The 21,910-nt window shown below is 39.1% G+C and overlaps 2 protein-coding genes across 3 annotated transcripts in view; one reads left to right on the forward strand and one right to left on the reverse strand.

Moving 5' to 3' along the window:
- The window catches only part of MED23 (mediator complex subunit 23), a 46,657-nt gene extending 37,969 nt beyond the window's left edge, over positions 1–8,688 (forward strand). For both annotated transcript variants that reach the window (XM_080805494.1, XM_080805495.1), the window contains 3 exons: positions 417–537; positions 1,731–1,862; positions 3,719–8,688. In XM_080805494.1, coding sequence (XP_080661620.1) covers positions 417–537; positions 1,731–1,862; positions 3,719–3,871 — 406 coding nt within the window. In that variant the 3' untranslated portion in view covers positions 3,872–8,688. The remainder of the gene's footprint in view (positions 1–416; positions 538–1,730; positions 1,863–3,718) is intronic.
- Positions 8,689–8,829: 141 nt separating this feature from the next.
- Positions 8,830–20,324, reverse strand: ARG1 (arginase 1). Its single transcript, XM_080805497.1, has 8 exons — positions 19,786–20,324; positions 16,202–16,274; positions 14,084–14,258; positions 11,810–11,969; positions 10,468–10,562; positions 9,837–9,941; positions 9,497–9,633; positions 8,830–9,325 (listed from the first exon to the last, which is right to left on the reverse strand). The coding sequence occupies exons 1-8, from the start codon at positions 19,840–19,842 to the stop codon at positions 9,159–9,161; spliced, it is 969 nt and encodes a 322-aa protein (XP_080661623.1). The 5' UTR covers positions 19,843–20,324; the 3' UTR covers positions 8,830–9,158.
- Positions 20,325–21,910: the final 1,586 nt, after the last annotated feature.

The raw sequence follows: 21,910 nt of genomic DNA on the forward strand, positions 1-21,910 counted from the left end.
TATACCAATTCACTTTTACAGAAAACCTACATTAGTACCTCTTTTTGATAACCTAAGGAAAACCAAAGAGAATTTTTGCTTTTACAAGAAAAGCCATTGCTATAACAATGTAGGCCTTTTGTAAAAGTGAAGTGGCATAACACAAATTTTCAGAAAGCAGGCAGGGGATACCTGTAGTTCATAATCTGTCATTCAATACTTTTACTTTTGAGTATGACTCCTCAATCTGAAGTTATTTATTTTGAAAATCAAAGGAAAACCATAGCCAGTGTGAATGTAAGATTAATTAGAAAAAGAAACTTTGCAAAAAATTACAAATTTTAGGAAATGCCTGGGTAGGCTGTATCAACAAAGTTCAAACAATTCAGCTGATTTGAAGTGACAAGAAATTTTTATTTCTAATCTTCAAATTTTAGGTTTCTCACTGAAGTCCTTCTTCCTATAGTGAAGACTGAATTCCAGTTGCTTTACGTGTACCATCTTGTGGGACCATTTTTACAAAGATTTCAGCAAGAGAGAACACGTTGTATGATAGAGGTAAAATAAAACCTGTGTTGTCTGTGATAAGATTAAGTTCTAAAAGATCTATTGATGTTTTTTTCCCAGGGTTTTCCAAACTGTGTATTATCATAACCATTAGTAGTGAAATTAGTTTAGTAAGATCTAAGAACAATTTAGAGGATTTAGTGTACCCATGTCTATAATGAGTTTGATGTGGGATGTATTAAATTGGAAATGCAGGGGAAATATTCTTTTTTTTTTTTTTTTTTTTTTCATTTATTTATTGGACAGAGAGAGATCACAAGTAGGCAGAGAGGCAGGCAGAGAGAGAGGAGGAAGCAGGCTCCCCGCTTAGCAGAGAGCCCGATGCGGGGCTCGATCCCAGGACCCCGGGATCATGACCTGAGCCGAAGGCAGAGGCTTTAACCCACTGAGCCACCCAGGCGCCCCGCAGGGGAAATATTCTTAAGGTTGAAAAGGAAGTTAAGGATGGAGAAGTGCATTTGAGAGCCTGCACTGTAGTACAGAGGAATTAATTAAAATCATGGGAATGGATAAGTCAGTCACGTGATAAGAGGGCAGAGAAAAGGAAATGAGACAAGAATAGAACCTTGAAGTATGAGCCACCACATGGAACCAAGAAGATACAATGTAAAGTATCCCTGAGACTGCAGTTACCTCAGATATTGAGAGAAATGGTTTCTAGAATGGAAATCGTCTATCTCTTATATTTTAAATGACATTACTGAGTTATGAAGAGAAATTACATTTAAGCCCTATTAGGGGACATTTTGTAGCACTCTGGATTCTTCTGTAAATGCAGACCATATCAGGGCGCCAGGGAGACTCAGTCAGTTAAGCAGCCAGCTTTTCATTTCAGCTCAGATTATGATCTTGGGGTAGTGGGATCGAGCCCCATGTCAGGCTTCCTGCTCAGTGGGAAGTCGTTTGAGATTCTTTCCCTCTGCTCCTCCCCCCACTCACATGCATGCACACTGTCACATACTTTTTTTCTCTCTCTCTCTTCCAAATAAATCAATAAATCTTTTTAAAAAAATGCAGATCCTGTTGTATATCCTATCTAGATATATGTTTGTGTGATCAGTGACAATTCTTCAACAAACGTGTTATCCCTCTGTGTTAGTCTTATAATGGAGTCCCGCTACATCATTCTAAATAATTGAACCTTTTTTGCCCACTTAAGTAATTTTATATTATTTGTTAAATAGATCGGAGTGGCATTTTATGACATGTTGCTGAATGTAGACCAGTGTAGTGCCCACTTAAATTACATGGATCCCATCTGTGACTTCCTGTATCATATGAAGTATATGTTTACTGGTGACAGCGTAAAAGAACAAGTAAGTTAATTATCTTTTAATGATGTTTAGTTTAGAAAACTTCAATATATGATGATAACTTTTGTTTGAGTACTTTTGTTATTTTTTTTCTTTTAGGGGAAAAGGTTGATATTATTAGACCTTTTTAGGCTACATGAACACATTATTCTGCATATATAATTCAAGTACTAGTGAATACATGTTACAATTTCTCACACTTTTCCCCCTTGATATTTGCAACAGGTCATCTGAAAAAGACTTAGGTGGTTGATTAACAATAATCTCATTAGGAAGAAACAGTACAGAATGGCTACGTTTTTAAGACCAGAGAGGTACTGTGTAATGAGTGAAGAAGATCCCACTTTTCCCCACAGTGACTAGGGTACACTATGGAGACATTGGACAGATTGCAGCATAGCTAGAAGATGGAAGCCAGGGGGATCAAAAGAATAATTCATAAAGGGTATTTGAAGGAACTGGAGGTACTTAACTTGAATTTTCAAAGTCCTAGGGAATTGTACATATTCTCACTATTTGGAGGGTTGCCATTTGGAACTGGCATTAGATTTGTTCTGTGCCACTTCAAAAGGCATATAAACTCCAGTGAAGTTAAAGGGAAGCACATTCTGACTCAGCATATAAAGAGCCACTTCCTGGTAAAGTCGTCTGAAAGTGGAAAGGGCATCGTAACTTGAATCGTGACTGTGTCCTATCTGTGGGAAACAGAAAGAAGCTTGGCTCTTTTAGAACGGTGGAGGTAGGGCAGATAGGTGAGGTGACTTCCCCTCCATACCTTAATGTTATTTCTTTCTCTGGCAGGAAAGGAAGTTAAACTGATGTATAAACTTATGAACCCTAGTCTACTGGCTTCTTTCCTTGGAGCTAGGGACATGGAGTGGGGAGGATGTTTGCTTCTTTATTTCCTCAGCAGGATTGTCAGAGTTCTCTGAGTGGAAACCAGTACAGAAATGTTTGATTTAGCATATCCTTTGTATTGGGGCTTGAGAAACTTTGACACAAGGGAATACAGAAAGGAAAAATTATTGAGCTGCTCTTTCCTGGTAAGGTCAAAGAGCATTTGAATAAAGCTAATAAAGCCATGGAACTGCTTGCTGTTTTATTTCTTTAAAGTATTTTAAGTAAAAGTAGATCTAATACTATTTTGTTTGAATTCCAAGTATAAATCAAAACCAAAAAATTAGCTTTGTAGATAAATGTTACAGACCTAAGTTATTCAAAGAACTTCAAAATACAATCATGATTCATGCTTCTGTGATGATGGCATTTTAAAGGATGGTGAACTGGGTCCCTGGATGGTGCATTCGGTTAAGTGTCCAACTCTTGATTTCAGCTCAGGTTGTGATCTTTGGGGTCGTGAGATGGAGCCCTGTGACTAGCTGCATGCTCAGTGTGGAATCTGCTTCAGATTCTTTCCTTCTCTGTGTACCCCTCCCACCTTCTCTTTCTCTCTCTCTCTCTCTCAAATAATTAAATCTTAAAAAAATATATATTAAAGAAAGAAAAAGAAAAGGATGGTGAACTGGTTGGATACATAAAATTTCCAGTGTAAACTTTATTAGCATTTGACAGTGGGATGACTGGCTAACTAGGTAAGTGAGTATGTTTTTGTAAATGTGGACATACATAGATTATATGCACACATATAATGTGTGTGAGGGAGAACAAATTTTTTTACTCATGTGAGAGAGAAATAATTGTATTTGCTTTTGTTAAAACATAAAACACTGAAAGAAACTTCTCATCCAGCCTATTCCACTCCCTAGTTTATTATCTCCAGATATAAGTAAAGCACTTCTTTAAAGGTGGGAAATTGAAGTTCTCTGGTTGAAATATTTTTTAATGTGTTTATTTCTTAGGTAGAGAAGATTATCTGTAACTTAAAACCAGCTTTAAAACTCCGTCTTCGATTCATCACACACATTAGCAAGATGGAACCAGCTGCTGTGCCTCCACAGGCCATGAGTAGTGGGTCTCCAGCACCTCAGGCGAATCAGGTGCCAGGGTCTTGACCAGTAACTCAGTGAAGTCCGGGTGTATGGTGGTGAAAATGGAAACACATTTGTCTTTGAAAGTGGACTCAAGCCTGTTAAATCTGAACATGGTCGTGCTACATAGTCGTGTAGTAGAAGCAGTGATGTTCAGATTGTTTTATTTTGATTCTAATGATGAATCTGTTGATACTTTATAACTCCCATCTCCCTATCTATATTTTTGTCTCTAAGAGATCAAGTCAGGTGCATGTTGCTCATATCCATATCAATTTATTAGATCTACCTAGGAATATGGAGGTATCTATGATCAAATGACTTTTGTAGATACTTTGAATCTTTCCTATTCTAGCCACTGGTTTTATTTTCAATTTTTATTGTTAATGACTTCAGTCTTCAAATACATTGTTTTAAAGACACCACACATGTAAAATAGTTATGTGATCATTTTATACATAAATCTCTTGGTGTATCTTTGGGATAAGAGATTTTTGTCAAGCGAAGGACTCTATATTTCATTGCATTGCAGGAGCACAGTTTCATATTCTTTTAAAAATGACTTAAAAATTTTACCATAGGTTTCCAAAGAAATGGGTTAATGTTTCTATCAAGATTGGCAAGTTTTTGCCTTTGCTGTGGACTCAAACTTACTGTATGAAATGAGTTGCAAGCCTTGTAAGAAAATACCATAGAAATGCATAAACTTAATAAAATCGTGCTTAAATGGTGCTCTCCAATCTCTGTTTTTAAAAATAAATTATTTGCTTTTCCAGGTTGACACTTTCATCTAGCCAATGATGCAATTCTTTAAATTTTTATAATCTTAAAATTTTTAAGTATTTATATTTTTAAATATAGCATACATTTTGGTTCTTTAAGGTTTATCAGATTTTGAGAGACGAACTGTTAATTTGGGGAGGGGGGAAATGGCATTAAGATTGTAAAAGCCTTGAAAAGTAAGTAAAATCTGTTGAATGAATAAACTGATGACTTACTCAATCTGAGTGATTGTCTGCTGTGTTCCAGGCAGTATGCTGACTGCAGAGAACTGGACTGTTGCTATGGGATGTACACTACAGTTGGTGACTGACATTGGCTTGGGACTTAAGAGTTACTGTTTTGTTTTTTTTTAAGAATCAGAGAAGTTTGAACTATACTTCAAATCTTTATTTCCAAATACATCCCTCTTAGACCTTTGTCTTCCTTGTGGTTCATATTATTCTGATCATTAAATCTTTATTTGCCATGCAAGTCCAGCTTAAAATTTCTGTAATGGTATAAATAATTTTTCTAGGCTAATGATATTCTTAAAATTCTCCAGAAGTTTAATGTTAGAAATTAATTCAGGTATTACTTTTAACATAGTTTCAATATATTCTTGCTGCCTTCAAGAATGTATTGTGTTGAGATCATAGAATAGGAATAATTGTGACACTGGTATTTACAAGCAGAATAAAGGAAGTGAAAATCAGTACTAATTTTCTCAAGGACAAATACATTCCAGTTAATTTATTAAAAGTTCCCTTTTTTCCTCTCTTGCTAAAAATACAGGAATATGATTTTCCCAAAATAGGCTTTTAAAAGAATTGTTAATCAAATATTAGAAGATAAATTTATTTGGTTTTAGAATGCACCTGAGGGGAAAACAATGCCTTTATATTCATTGCATCCTATAAGTTTTTCTTTCTGAAAATTAATAGTAATTTTCAGAGTGGCTCTGTCCAACAGGACTTTCTGCAGTGGTGGAAATATTCTGTGTGCTGTCTAGTACAGAGTCAGAAGCTACATGTGCCTATTGAGCATTTGAAATGTGGAACTGAATTTTTAATTTTATTAAGCTTTAATTAATTTAAATAACCCTATGTGCCTACATTACTGAACATTATACTTTAAGTTCCATCATAATTGCTCTTACCTAAAAGTAATTCAGTAAGATATTTCTTACTGAGTTTATAGTGTCAACACTTAGGTTTAAGATTCTGGGTTGCATACAAAACATCAGATGTTAGAGGCTCTTTAACACATAGCCATTACAGCAATAAAAATCCTTTCATGGGGCCGGCTTCTTTACAGAGTCCACTGGAGTTCTGTATAAGCTGGGGAAAAGGGGAAGAGTTTGCTTCCCTGACTTTGATTATACAGCTGACCCTTGAGCAACACAGGGGTTAGGGGTGCTGACCCCCACACACAGTCGAAAATTTATAACATTCGACTCCCCCAAACCGTAACTACTGATAGCCTGTTTTTGACCAAAAGCCTTACTGATAACATTAGCTGCCAATTAACATATTTTGTTGATAACATACGTATATAATATGTATTATATACAGCATTCTTATAATAAAGCTAGAGGAAAAATGTTACTAAAATCATAAAAGAAAATACTTTTACATTGCTGTGCTGTATAAAAAAAAAAAGTCCGTGTGTAAGTGGACCCATGCAGTTCAAACCCATGTTGTTCAAGGGTCAACTGTAGTTTACTCTTTATTCATTTTATTCTGTTTCCCTCACTATATTCCAGAGCTGAGATGAGTTTTGGGGTTGTTTAAGGATTGCAGCCAATGAGACACTAATTGCAATGAGTGAAGGGGTGGAGGGGGAAGTGTTTGGAAGACAAAGATAATTTTAGGTGAAGTTTCTATCTGAATTAGAAGGTCTTAGAAGCAAATAGCAGTTTGATTTCTTTTTTCTACCTCCTAAAGGCTACCTGAATAGCAGCCTTGCTTCAAATGTAAGCCAATATCATGTCTGAGGTTTAGAAAAAGTAAAACATGATCGTCTAACATTAATGAACTTGGAGATTCACAAGGCCTTACCGTTACCCATATTACAGATGAAGAAACCAGGAGGCAGAGTTTTGTCTCACCAGTTTTACAGTGTTTTGGGGATGATGATTTCACTGAGGGCTTTTTTTTTTTTTCTTAATGTATTAACTACTCTCTTAATATAGCAGAGTATCTAGATAATCAGTGAAACATGTAGCTTACATCACACACTTACTACTTTTAATTATTTTTCTTCATAACAGTTCTTGAGAAGTCATACCGTTTATTCACAATAGCTCTTGTTTTCAGTACCATGAAGTTTTTCATTCTGAAATATACTAAGTACACTATAAAAAGTGATATTTTCACATGATGGTTTTAAGCAATGGGACACTAATCCATTTTAATGACACAATAGTTTGTATTCTGAGCTTACCATATGGAACTAAGTTGAATTGTGCACCATTCAATTTCGAGTGATACTAACGTGCTTTTCTTTGTCTATGTGTGATTAGCAATAAAAAGGTAGAGGTAGAATCTTCTATAAATATTTGTCTGTTATCCATATATGTTTTCCACAGTTCTTTTGAAGTGCCCTCATGTTTGTTCTTAAATTTGCTCCAAAAGTGTCTCAACTTTATATTTAAATACAGGTTGAGTGCAAGATGACTATGAGTCTATAAAGCCTATAAAATCGGTGAAAATATATCAAGCAGAATTTATTTTTCAAATAAATTACTCCCTTACGCACATTTTCTGCCAATCACCTGCCACTAATATGTATCCTGCTTTGGAGAGTACAATATATGTTCAATATATTATGTATTGTGTACAAACTACAGTGTTTCTTTATTTTCAGATTGTTACTCATCACTTGTATAAACTTGTTTTTATTAATTGATATATATTTCTATCTATAAATATTGTGTGTCTTGGATTACTTTGGACTGTCACATATTTTTTCTCATTACAACTAGAGGAAAATATATATATATATTTTTTAAGATTTTATTTATTTATTTGTCAGAGAGAGAGAGAGAGAGAGTGAGCACAGGCAGACAGAGTGGCAGAGGGAGAAGCAGGCTCCCTGCGGAGCAAGGAGCCCGATGCGGGACTCGATCCCAGGACGCTGGGATCATGACCTGAGCTGAAGGCAGCCGCTTAACCAACTGAGCCACCCAGGCGTCCCGGAAAATATATTTTCATATCATGACTTTATCACTTAGCAAGAGGGATTTTAGGAATAAATTGAAGTGACTAAGCAAGGTATGGTGTGTATGATCTTCCAAGAAGACAGGTAATTTTAATCACAAACAACAAAAAAATTACTGCTGCTATTTTCTTTTAGGAGTTTTATACTTTCAACTTTTGTCTTTATATCTTTAATACATTTTGAGTTTATTTTCATGTGTGATGTAAGAATGTGGTCCAATTTTGTTCTTTTGTGTGTGGCTGTCCATTTATTATATACAGAAAACCCTAAAGACTCCACCAAAAAAAACTATTAGAATTGATAAATCCACTAAAGGATGTAACAATGATATACAGAATTATGTTTCTATACACTAATAATAAAGAAATAGAAAGATCAATCAAGAAAACAACTGCATTCACAATTACACCAAAAAGAATAAAATACCAAGGGAAAAAATAACCAAGGAGATGGAAGACCTTTACTATGAAAACTATAAGACACTGATGAAAAAAATTGAAGATGACACAAGCAAATGGAAAGATCATACTATGGATTGGAAGAGTTAATATGGTTAAAATTTCTGTACTATCCAAAGCAGTCTACATTTCAGTGCAATCCTTATCAAGATACCAATACCATTTTCTACAGAACTAGAACAAATGATCTAAACTTTGTATGAAACCATGAAAGACCTCAAATAGCCACAACAATCTTGAGCAAGAAGAATAAAGCTGGAGGTATCACAATCCCATATTTCAAGATACACTTCAAAGTCATAGTAATCAAAACCTTATGGTACTGGCACAAAAACATTCTCATAGATCAATAGACTGGGATAGATTTCCCAGAAGTAATCTGATACACATATATGTTCACTAGGTCTCTGACAAAGAAGGAAAGAATATACAATGGGAAAAAGGCAGTCTTTTCAATAAATGGTGCTAGAAAAAATGGACAGACACTGAGGGCTTTTTAAATCCTTAGTAAATCCATGTGTTTAGAAACATATAAACATAATAGAACCTTAATATAAAGATTTTATTATAAAAATCACATCTTTTGAACAACATAGGAATATGGTCCCTTTTCAGGTGGGATAGTTTTATCTCCTGATATCAGGAGTCCCCCTCTGTGTGTGTCTTTAATTACACAAAACTTAGAATTTCCAGATCTTGAAGTTCACACCAAGAGGGAATTGATAGTTCATACTAATTATACCAGTATTTACCAAGGCAGAACATTTTTCAGAAAGACCAAATTTGGGGGAGGATAACTGTAAGCTTAAGTAAATTATTAGATTGGCTAATTATGACATTAGCTGTGAGATTTTTACGTGATGTTTCCACATTTACTTAGGTGGGTTAAGGTAGTCAATAGGCTTATGATTACCCTCCCGTGCAACTCCAAAGCAAGCCAAGGTTATTGCTACTGCTGTGTTCACTGTTCGAGTTACTTCTTCTGGTGTCTTCCCCAGAGAAGGGTTCACTTCCATTATATCTAATCCTGAGAGTAGCCCTGCAACAACAATGGAAAATAATATAATTTGTTAAATAATTGACATTTTTAACTCATACTCTGTCTTGAAATACCCGGTAGTGTAAACAGGTGGTGATTGCATCATGTGATAGGCATTCCGGACGTGTCCAATGGGGCTTGATTCTCAGATCAGAGGGTATAAATATATACCTGTTTTGTAAATTTCTTCTGTAATGTAGAGACCTTCTCTGTAAGACAGACCTCCGACAACTGGTGTGCCTGTAGCTGGTGTGAAAGATGGGTCCAATCCATCAACATCAAAGCTCAGATGAATTGGCCTTTTTTTTCTTTGAAGAGGTGGGAAAGAAATCAGTTTAAAGTTGGTGGTTTAATACATAGCACACAAATATAGTTCTTGCCTTGCTTTATAAAAAGTAACAATCCAGTGAAGTTCCATAATTTTACATGAAGGCTTTATTAATAATTTACATTAACATCAGTAGTAAGTCCTTTAAATAATATTTACGTTACACACACACAAGCATCATACCTTCCTAGTAGATAGCTGAGTGTTTCTTCCATCACCTTGCCAATTCCCAGTTTATCCACTTCAGTCATTGAAAAATATTTAATACCCAGAGTTTTCAAAATGTAGCTATGAAAGAGGAGATATTAAGATAATCCTACAGTTAATAAAGAGTCTAACTCTATGCTCTCTTATTTCTTTTTAAAGAAAAGATGATTGTGGTAAGATACATAAAATAAGTCCTATGAACTATATGTATATATCAATGTATTTTTTTAAGATTTTATTTATTTATTTGTCAGAGAGCACAAGCACACGCAGGGAGAGCATCAGGCAGAGGGAGAAGCAGGCTCCCCGCTGAGCAGGAAGCCTGATGTGGATCTTGATCCCAGGATCCCAGGATCATGACCTGAGCAGCAGGCAGATGCTTAACCAACTGAGCCACCCAGGTGTCCCTATATCAATGTGTTTAAACAGCAAGGCAATTAGTATAAAAATCACCTGATTTATAGACATAAGTATTTATATGGATATATAAATATTGATATATATATACTTGGTGCTTAAAATAATTTTTTTCTCATAGGTTTGGCCAGGTTGCCTAGCATGCAAAAGAGAGAAAATGAAGGTAATTCACACCAAGGAATAAACTTACTGTTCCCCAGGGTCCACGTCTCTTAGGCCAATATACACAATATCTTTGGCAGATATGCAGGGAGTCACCCAGGAGAATCCTGGTACATCGGGGATCTAAAATTGCAATGTTTTCATTTGATTAGAATATATGAGTCTTGAGCAAATCTTACATTGAAGTTAAGGGCCCTTACTGGATTGCATATATCTTATATTTAGAACGAAAGTTTCGAAGAAATCATTAAAACACTGGAGAAAATTCAGAAGAGAATGCCTGCCTCCCATTGTGACACTCTAGATGACTTTGGCCTTACTCACCTTCACCCTGTAGCCCAGACCTGACCTGAATCATTTGTCAGCATTTACCTGCTCTGTACCCCATTCCACTGGGAATGGGAAAGCACCCTGCTTTCCCAAAACTCTGCTATAAAGAGATCAGTGTGCTCTCATGACTCTTTTGGCTTCCTTTTTTATTCCTCTTTTCCGTGAGGACTTAATCCCTAGGATGGTTTAGAGTGGGGGAGATTTTCACACAGCCCTTCTGTTCTCCAAATGTCCTGGAGCCAAGGGTGGCTATTCCCGTGTGCTAACTACACACTTTGAAGTTTGTAAACCTAGCACTAGGTCATCAGTTCAGAAAGTGTTACTTCTGAGCCCTTAACAAGGGGGTTTGAATCTCCAGGTATCAGCATAAAGACCAAGATTCTACAGCTGTAGATAAAAATGATAAAAATCATTTTATCGTTATGCTACAGAATATCAATGAATATGAACCACAACGTTAAATCTTAATCTGGAATGTCCCCTCACATCTTTTAGAAGGGAGCAAGGAGTTAGATCTTCCTCTTATGATGTAGATATGAACTTTACACAGTAAAGATGTTAAATAATAAACCATTGTATTCCACATTTTAAAACTCCGTTTTTGAAAAAGTTCCCATGATGTGGAGGGGATGCTTGGGAAGCAGGAGAGGCCACGTGGCACATGGTAGAAAGAGGTAGTTTATAGACCAGTTCTGGCCCTTCCCTTCCTATGTGCTTGGCATGTGATCTGGAGCAAGTCAGTTAACCTCTGAACCTCTGCTAACTTGCTTAGAAAAGATTACTCTCTGCCTCATATACTAAAAAGGGTAGTTTAAGAATCAAAAGGGAAGACATACGTAAAGTCAGTTTGCAAACTGTCATGTAAGGTAGAGACCCTCACTTCCTTTATGTATCAACCCTTAGCTTATTGGTGCTGAGAAAATGGTTTGAGATAACATCAAAAACAAGATGGCACCAGGTTCTTCCTTCCCTTCTATCTCCTGAACTTCTGCTAAACAGATGATGGTTTCTTTCTAATAGAATACCAACCAGCCCCTTACCTTTCCTTTTAGTTCCTTCAGGAGGAAAGACACAGGTTGTCCGTGCAAGTTCCCACTTGTGGTTGTCAGTGGAGTGTTGATATCTGTGTGAGCATCCACCCAAATGACACAGAGATCTGGGTGGACCCGAGCATGGCCAGAGATGCTTCCGATCGCCATACTTTAGAGGAAAAAAAGTTTGTGTGAACATCAGGTTTGCACTACTATTCCAGCCATCATATTATTAACTCAGTGCTCCCACTTGGTTTTCCTTTAAGTCAAAATGGCTGGTACTTATAATGGGTCTTTAATTGCAGGTGCAATTAAATAATTATAACAATAGAAAAGCATAGGTTATGCTTAATTACTAACAAGTTAAGTTTCCATTAATGGTCTTACTAAAAACCTTGTGATTTTATTTTTTTAGGAAACCACCTTCTAATAAAATTATTGTTTTAACCAAAAATTAAATCTATATAAAAACACTAGCCACACAAGAAATTCCTTAGTGTGAGACACTATTTAATTCTCAGTATTAAATCAGGCTTGTTTCCTGTATGCTCATGTTTCTTGGTAAATACTTCATTCTCTCAAGTGAATTACCACGGAGTCCATTTTTCCTAAAATCCAGTTATTGTACAACTGGGGAGCACCACTCAGAAATCCTTGCATCCAGTTCAGCGGGCATTTGCTAGGTGCTCACTTGCTGTTCAACTTTCTACTCTCCTGCCACACATTTAACGACCCGCTCTTAGCCAAGTCCAGAGCTCCCAAAGTTCACCTCAAACACTCCAAGCTCCAGGAAATTTACCAGGATGGAAGCCCTGAATAACATCTTACATAAAAGTTCAAAGATCAGGATTTGCCATCTGGCACCTGTGTTCTCCCACCTACAGATGGTCATGTGTCATTCAGGGAATTGTGAACTTGTAGATGCTCAAGGTGAAGGCAACCTGCCTTGAAGCTTAGGTATTGCTTATCTAGCGTAATATTTGTTTCTCCTTCAGATTTCTTGTCTTGTGGCTATTTGCCACTCTTAACATTTCCACATACAAATTTTTCCACTTAAGAAAGAAAGTGAGCCCCAGTTTCTCAATTACAGTTTTGTCACACAGGAGCCCTGGAAATGGTTTGGCTTTGGAGGAAAACAGGGAGCAGAAGTGATTGACTCGGGAATCAAGAGCCATTGCCATGTTTGTACTTTCTGATCTGTCAGCCCTCTGGTGAGGTACTCGGGGACCTCGAGAGTAGACATCAAAAAGGCTCACACACAGAAAGGGTCTTTGCCGCATTATTTATAGTTAGGAAAATTTGAAAATTACCTGAATATGTGACAATATGGATATGTATAGTGATTTAATACCCTGATGTATGCAACAGTAAAAATTATGCTTATATACATTATGAGGTAACATAAGGAAATCTGTACTTTAGGTTAAGAACAAAGTATCGGGGGGTGCCTGGGTTGCTCAGAGGGTTAAGCCACTGCCTTTGGCTCAAGTCATGATCTCAGGGTTCTGGGATCGAGCCCTGCATCGAGCCCTCTGCTCAGCAGGGAGCCTGCTTCCCCCTCTCTCTCTGCCTGCCTCTCTGCCTACTTGTGATCTCTGTCAAATAAATAAATAAAATCTTAAGAAAAAAAAGAACAAAGTATCAGATAACAGGGTTGTCAAACAAAGAGGGGTACCAGGGAAACAGTGTGGCAGGAAGGAAATATGCCTGATTTGCAATTTTGCTTGAAATGCTTGTTAGGAAATATAATTTCTACTATTTTGTGTGTGTTTGTGTGTGTGTGTTTCAAAAAGTTTGAAATGATTACTTTTATAACAGGAAACATACTTTAAAATACTGACTTAAATGAGTTGTTCCTGTTATCAGGAATCAAGTACTATAACCTGGCTAAGAACTTCCTCATGGTTATTCATTTAGGAATATAAGTTTGTGCTGAGTATTTTACTGAAATCCACTCATGTCATATACTTTCTGCTGTAATAAAAATAATGCAAGACTTCAAATAGAGCTCTCTATTTCCAAAAGAAAATAGTAATTGCACATATTGCATGGAGCACTGGGTGTGGTGCATAAACAATAAATCTTGGAGCACTGAAAAAAAGTTTTTTTAAATGGGAAAAAAAAAAGAAAATAGTAACTGAAACAATTAAAAGAAAAGGCAGAAATTTCAGTATCAAGTATGGATCAGTGCTTTCCCTTTCATTTTCTCTTCTCTCAGGGTTTTGGTTATACTCCCTTACGCCATTTGTGCCAGACTTCGGAGAAAGGATCATGAAACAAGACCTGTGGTCTCCGCCCAGCACCAGGCTAGTCCTTCCACTCTTCTTGATGTCCGCCACCACGCCAGCCAGCTGCTCATTCGCTTTTCCCACAGACCTTGGATTCTTCACAATTTGAAAGGGAGGATCACTAGGGACATCAGAAAAGGGCACGTCCCCGTAATCTTTCACATCACACTCTGTAGTTAAAACCAAAAGCTTCATGTTACTACATAAAAAATGATTACAAAACAGTCTGTATAGGATGATTCCAAATTTACAAAACAGTGTACTTTTTATAAGGATAAGCAGAGAAAACATCAAGAAGGACCATAAAATTTGCAAAGGTAGAAACCGTGTCTGCTTTTGCCTGATATCGTCATCTCAGCTGTACACCAGGTTCTTGGCAAATACTTCTGCGATCAATCCATTGAGGCTGGACACCAGAGTAGGACCATGATAATCTTCCGGTTTGGGCTTAATGAGCAGCCTCGCTGTCTTTATCTCCATGTGGCCCTCTCTGCTTATGTGCTTTCTATCTTTCTCCAATAAGCATGTTTTGTATTTGTAATAAATAGTTTTTTAAAAGAATATATATATTATCTATTATATATTATGTACTATGCATTATGTATTATATAGGTGCCCAGCAGGAAATATACCTGTTACACCACTATTTTCTAAATTTTCTGACCATAATTAACAGTCCTTGGTTTCAATCCGATCTGTTACCCGCTGAAGCAGTTCAGGTCCCTCCTCTATGGATTGTACCTGCCTCAGAGTGGTATTGTCAGAATTCAGTAAGCATATGATTAGCAACGAGCCTAACAGTTCACTGAGCTTAGGAAATAAAGGCTTAATTACTGTATCTTTTTAATAAGGAGAAATTGTAGGTAACCCAAGGTTCCTAAGGACCTGGGTGCGCCTCCTAGAAGGCCTTGCATTAGGCTTCAAAGCACAGAGTTTCCGGTAGAACTGTGACATGAGATCAGTTCAGTGCTCTGAACTAACCTCATCGTCTGATGTATTTACTATATATTTGTACGTATCCAGGATTCAGTAACACCCTTAAGAGATTGAACCCAATGTAAAATCTGACCAGATGATGCTTGTTAACTGAGAGACTAGTCCAGTCCATTTACACAACCCTTCTCTTCTCTACCCCCTCCTTTTTTCAGCTTCATGACATATAATTCCTATTTACTAAAATTCACTCATTTTAACTGCAGTTCAATGAGTTTTAGGAACATCTACAGTTTTGAAACCACCACCATAATCAAGATTTAGAACACTTCCTTTACCCACCCCCCAAATCCCCTCATGCCCCTTCTCAGTCATTCCCTGCACCCACCCCAAGGCAACCGCTGAGGAGCTTTCCATTGCTAGACTTTCGCCTCTTCTAGAATTTCATGTAAAAGCAGTCATGCCGTCGGTAGTCTTTTGTGTCTGCTCTCTTTCACTTAGCATGTCGTCTTTGACGTTCCTCCCTGTTCTTGCCCCTGTCCGTGACCCCTTCCTTTTTACAGTTGAGCCCTAGCCCACAGTATGGCTGTACCTCCTATCATTTATGCCTTCATCACTCGGTGGATATTTTGTGGTTTCCGTTCTTTTGGCTATTATAAATAATAATGCTAGAAGCATTCAGGTACAAGTCTTGGTGTGGATGTGTTTTCACTTCTCCTGGGGAAATACCTAGGAGTAGATCTGATGGGCCAGAAGGCAGTTGAATGTTTATTCAAGAAACTGCCAAGCTGATTTCCAAAGTGGCTCTTGCTAGCAGGGTACTTTCTGCTGCTCATTACTTTCCATTTGCAATTCCCCTGACACCCCTACCCCCCATCCAACTGCAGTTCTAGCTCACACATTCTTTTATACTTTTATATTCTTTTATTCTTTTGTATCTCCTGGCTGGAAAGACAAAATATCTGAGTGAGAACATTCATCCAACAATACTTATGGAGCATTTTCTCCATACACTGCTTTTTTTTTTTTTTAATAGGCTGTACCTCTTAAGTTACCACAAGTGCTGCCATTCTGTGTGAAAAATGTCATTGCACATACACCCCCTCTTTTAGCAGAAGCCTGCTGCTTTCCCCAGTGTGGGGAGGAAAGCAGGCTGGTCATCTTCCAAATGAAAAATTACCTTGTTCTTTCAGTTTCTCCAGCAGGCCAGCCTTTCTCAGCGCTGTGGGGCCTTCTTCCACCCCTCCTCGCGGCTGAACAATTAAAAAAATAAAATAATTCAGACATGATCAGATACCCACAACGGAAACTCTTTTCATTCTTTAATTAGAAGAGTAACTATCGTTTTCAGAGTTCCTCCAGAGCCAGGGATTTACCCCATCTCCAAGTCAGGCAGATTGAATGAGTCCCCGGTCAGCTATGAGGATCTCGGATCGGAAAGGCCGTCTCACTCTCCTATAAGCACGCAGCTAACAAATGGCAGAGCCTCCGCTCATATCCAGGTTCCTTGGATTCCAGAACCTGCGTCTCCTCTTCCTGTGACAGACACCACACTATCAACGTGGTGAACACGTATCTTATGCAAAAGCACTCTGAGAGACAGAGAGACAATCGACTAAAAAGAGGGGCCTCTTGGTGTTGAGTAACTCATGAGCTAATGGGGAATTTGTATATTTAACCCCAATTACAGTCCTCGGAGATGTGCCTCAGGGCCAGTACAAGAGGTCACAACCACAGAAACAGGACCCTCCAAACCCTGCCGGGCGGGGACAGAGGGTGCCAGGAGAGGCTGCAGGGAGTAGATGACATTTCAGCTGAGTCTTGCTACATGAGTAAGTTTTCAGGAACAGGGGTGGCGTGGTGGAGCTACTTTGCAAACCCAGAGAAAAACTTGGGTAAAAGCCTAAGAAAACAATGGAGGCTTGCAGTAGAGAGCCCTACGTGAGTGTCCACACGGCGATAAGTCAGAGAGCTCCCGGGGAGAAAACAGGCCACAGAAATTCATCACCTGGGAGCTGAATCCACAAAGACCAACCCGGTATTTCAGGTTCTGACCTGCTTGAGCACGACTGACAAGAATTCTCCCCTTGCTATTTTCACAGGTCAGAGAAGCAAACACACTTCCTCCTTGCCACACATCCTCTCCAGCTTTGTGGCAAAATAGAAGCCTCAACAGAGAGTTCTCTTCTGCAGCTCTTGGATTCTGACTTCCAGCAAGGCTTGTAGACACAGGAAGTTATTTTGGGTTAGCCAACAGAAGACGTGCCAAAAGACACGTCTGTCCCTAGGATTGGGGCCGTGGCACCAAACAAAGCAGCTATGTCTATATAATTCCAATGACAGCTGATTTGCCTCGGCGGCCAAGCACACCCTGGGTGTCCCATTCCTGCTCCAGGCGGCAAGTTTCCGCCATCCCTTTGCCCCACGCATGCCTTCTTGCGTGACTACCCCCAGACACCTCCTTCCCAGAGCAGATGTAATTGCCTCTTTTTTAAACCTCAGTAGAGTGCCACTTGGCTCAAACTTTGCCATTGGCTCTGTGTTCATCTACTTTGTCTTTCCTCGGTGATTAGATTTCAGCCCAAGGGGGCTACGAGTCATAGTGCTTGTCAGATGCTCAAAAGCTGGTCACCTTGAGAAGACCCCCCTGGCCGGTTCCCTCTTCCTTTCAAGCTTTGGAACAAGTTTTACAGACCCTTCCTCTGACACTCTATTTGCACCAACACAGTGGTTAGATTTCCCGGAGTGACACTTCCCATCATTCTTTTGTATTCGTTTGATTCAAACTGCTGCTCATGATGAGTCTTTTCTCATTGCTTGGTTTATCTGCCCACTTTGTTAGCTCTACTGACTTCAAAGCTGGGCCCCCAGCCCTAACCGGCCACAAGTGTCAAATCTGCGGAGGCTCGACAGGCATCGACACAAGTCGGGGGCATAGGCTTCAGGATCACAGAATCCAGTCTGGAATCACACAGTTGAGGTGAGTTAACTTAGCCAATTGCTAACCCTCTCTGAGCCCTAGTGAACGGTACGATAAATATCCTACTTCTCTCATTTTTGGCCATCAACTCTCCCCCATCACTCACTGCCTTGCAAGGGAGTGGAATCTTTTCTCAGACTCAACCTTATAAGCCGTATGCCCTTAATCCTCTCCTTTGCCTGTTTGTATACCTCTACCTCCTTTAGGTGAAGAGAGATGCTAACAGGTTGGCCGCCATTTTCCGCCCATGCTACAGCTTAGTGTAGAAACACCTCTCTCTGAGCCCTTCCTGTCAGGAGACAATAAGCTTCTTTCTCATGGGGACAAACTTTAATAGGGGAAGAGCTGTAGAGGAAAAGAAATACTAAGAATAGAAAATAGTGTCAGGCTGTGTTTCAAAATGCTATCCTTTGAAAGGGCCATTATTGTCGTAGCATAAAATCTTCTGGTGAGGACCAAGGGCCAGGGTATATTCAGGCTGCTGCTTGCCTTCCTGCCTCCCTCCCTCCCCCACTTCCTCCCTTCTGCCTCCCTTTCTTCCTTCTTAAATTTTTATTTTCCTTCCTTTCAGTCAGTTATTTTCACTCTGCCTTCTTTAGAACCTGTTGCAAGAAGAGGTGAGTATATTGTGGTTTTTACGATTAATCTGAGCACTAGACACTTCCATGTCGGCAAAATGTCCCTGTGTTCCAGAAGAAAGCTTTGAAGGATGACCAGGAGAGGTACAGCAGTGTTTACTGACAGTCCAAATGCAGTGTGGGTCTCTACCCTCTGACCTCTCCCAATCTGTTTTGCAATAAAACACCGGAGTGCCAAGCACGAGCTCAAAACTAAGAGGAGAGAACCACGGCCCAGATGGGCAAAGAGAATGCTGGAAGACAGAGTCGACCCCGTTTGAAACAACCACGATGACAAAATATCAACCCTCAGAGTTTCAGTTGCTTTTGTTTTTGTTCTTTGTTTTCCCCCTTTAAGGACAGATGCCTGCTGAAGGCTGAGGTCTCTAATCACACTATGTTTGCCAGAATGAGTGCACTCACCAGAAGAAAAGGCTGCGAAGTTCAAGGTTGCTGGAATGTGTTGGCAATCTGGGAATTTCATAAATGCATTAGTCCCTTCAATGTTGCCAACTTCCAATTGGATTTTCTTTTCTTTCCTTTTTCTTTTTTCCTCTCTCAAAAAGAGATACACAAAGGTTTCTACCTAGTGCATGAACTAACACTTTCACAGGATTTCACAGGATTTTCACAGGATTGTGAAAGCCCTCAAATAATACGAATCATTCACCAAGTTGCATAAAGCAATAACATTTAGGTTTTGCAGACTAAAAGAAGTCTGAAAATTGCTGCCAATCCATGAGATGTTTCTAGGCATTAATACATGACTAAACCAATGCGTTTTCTTAAAATCCTCTCGCTTCTGCATAGGCACTATGAAACCCAAAGCAATGAGAACATGGGAATTTCAATGAGTAGCTATAATACAGACACAGTCCATTTCCATTCAAATAAAAATATGTTCTCTCAAGGAATACAAAGAAAAATGTAGTAGATTCAAATACAACTAGCTTGGCTGAGATTAGGAGCCACAAGAATAAGTGAGTTTGTGACCATAATTCTCCAACGTTGCAAAATGGTAAGAGGACTTTAAAATATATATATAAATTTCAGGCCAGTTGTCCTAGGCAACAGAGCTTAGCAGACATTAACACCTTACCTTACTAATTCTGAAGTCTGAGATTTTGTCATGAATTTCAGTTATTCAAGGCCACCCTTGGTACTCACCTGGCCCTTTGAGAAAGGCACTCCGATGACCCCTACGAATTTTGACTTGGAACTCATGCTCTGGCCCCTTCTCTCCGCTGCCCCGAGCTCTCCAGGCACCACTCTCTGCAGCCCTCAGTGACTGAGGGCACATCTTTTTTCCATTTATAACTGGGCTGAATCTGTTTACCTTATTCTAATGAGGAAGGCTGGCTCCACCCACCGCACTGAAACACAGTCAGGCCGAAGTCTCGCAAATTCTTCATACCTGGAATAACCACGAGTCCTTTTGAGTCTAGATCTCTAATTAAGGGAGCTTATTCATGTCACCAGCTCACTTCCATTTTACAAAGTCAGCTGGACGACTAGAATCTTTCCTAACCACAGCCTCGATTTCCTAAGCAGGATAATCTTTTCTAACCACAATCAATTAATCATAACCACATATGTAGTGTCATGGTTCCAGCTGTGGAAATGCAGGGCAGGGCTCCACCTCCTCGAGGCCTTTGAATCCTGTGTGAAGTAAGGCTGGGCCTGGTGAGTCTGTCTCTCACATCCCTTCCAACCCTGCAGCCCTGAGCAGGTCTCACACACTGGGATTAATGGTTAATCCATGAGACACGCCTCATACATCACCAGCGTATAGTATCCAGGAAAGCATAGGATTTCCTTTTCTCATTACTACTGAAAAGAAAAATGAATGACCTGACTGAGAACCAAAAGATGTTACCATATGAATTTTGAAATACTGTGTGTGGGAAAAATGACAATTCTTGGGATCGTAATATCAGAATCAGAGGTAAAAATTGCCAACGTTAAGTTTTTGTCATGTGCCGGAGGCTATTCTTTTATATGATCTCATTGACTCCTTAGACCCATTTTATTTTACTTTTTCTAAAGACATTTTTATTTATTTCTTTGACAGAGAGAGCACAAGCAGGGGGAGCAGCAGGCAGAGGGAGAGGGAGAAGCAGACTTCCCGCTGAGCGGGGAGCCCGACGTGGGGCTCCGTCCTGAGCCGAAGGAAAATGCTTAACCTACCAAGACACACAGGCACTCGTCTTAGACCAATTTATAGCAGGTCTAACCATTAGTTCCATTTTTACTGGTAAAGAAACTGAAGCTCAGAGAAGTTCCCAGATGCCAACAGGTGGTAGAGGAAGAGCTGTGAGTCACTGGCATTCTGGGTCCACCTAACCATTAGGATTACAGTCCAAACACAGGTGAAGTGTCAGGTCTCCGTACCTGTCCAATCTGTGGGTCCTTGGATATTATTTATCATCAGGAAAAAATATGGATTTAAGAGAGATGCACCCTAAAAATTCCTCCAACTTTAAAGTGATAACATTGGCATTTAAGGGGAGAATTCCTTGAGTAGAAACTAATGCCTTTTTCCTATTGATGGACGAGAATATTGTGGAGTATTTAAATGTCATAAGGGCTAGGAATTTTGTCTGCTGTATCATTCCCCAGGGCTGAGAACAGCCCTGTCCCACTCAATATTGTGTGTTCCTACTCAATAAATACCTATTGAGAGAGAGAAGGAGGAAACCAAGGACTCCACGGTCCATTTTGATAGGACCATTTTCTAATGAGGCTTCTTATTTTCACTTGTGAATTTGTCTGTATATCCTAGATATTTACTTGTGGTATTTTGTATGGTGAGGCTTCAACTTCTTATGGTGGTCGTGTTGCAAATAACTTTCCAATCTGTCAGTATTTAATCTCCTAATTTTGTATATGTTATCACTCAAAATCTTTCATTTTGAAATAGATAATTGACTGTTTCCCCCTTATGCTTTGTGTTCTGGCAGTTTCATTTCAGTCCCTCCTGCCCCCAAATCATAAATACAATTTCTATATTTTTTCCGTTTGCTTCAGAGTTTCTTTCATATTTAGTTCTGCATCCACTTACACCGTGTAAATCCTCCAACTCTGTTTTCCCCATGTAGTCCTCCAGTTTCCACAACACCCTCTGAGCGGTTCATTTGTTCGTCACTGAGCTGTGTGTCCATCGCGTGCCAGGTCCCCCTAAAAGCGTGAGTCTGTCCCTGAGCTCTTTCTTCTTGGCATGGGTTGACTTCCCTGTGGTGGCACCAGGCCCACACTGTTTTAGTATCATGGGTGTGTGGTGTATTTCACCAGT

The sequence above is a fragment of the Martes martes genome (genome assembly GCF_963455335.1).
Source record: "Martes martes genome assembly, chromosome: 6".
NCBI classification, from domain to species: domain Eukaryota; kingdom Metazoa; phylum Chordata; class Mammalia; order Carnivora; family Mustelidae; genus Martes; species Martes martes.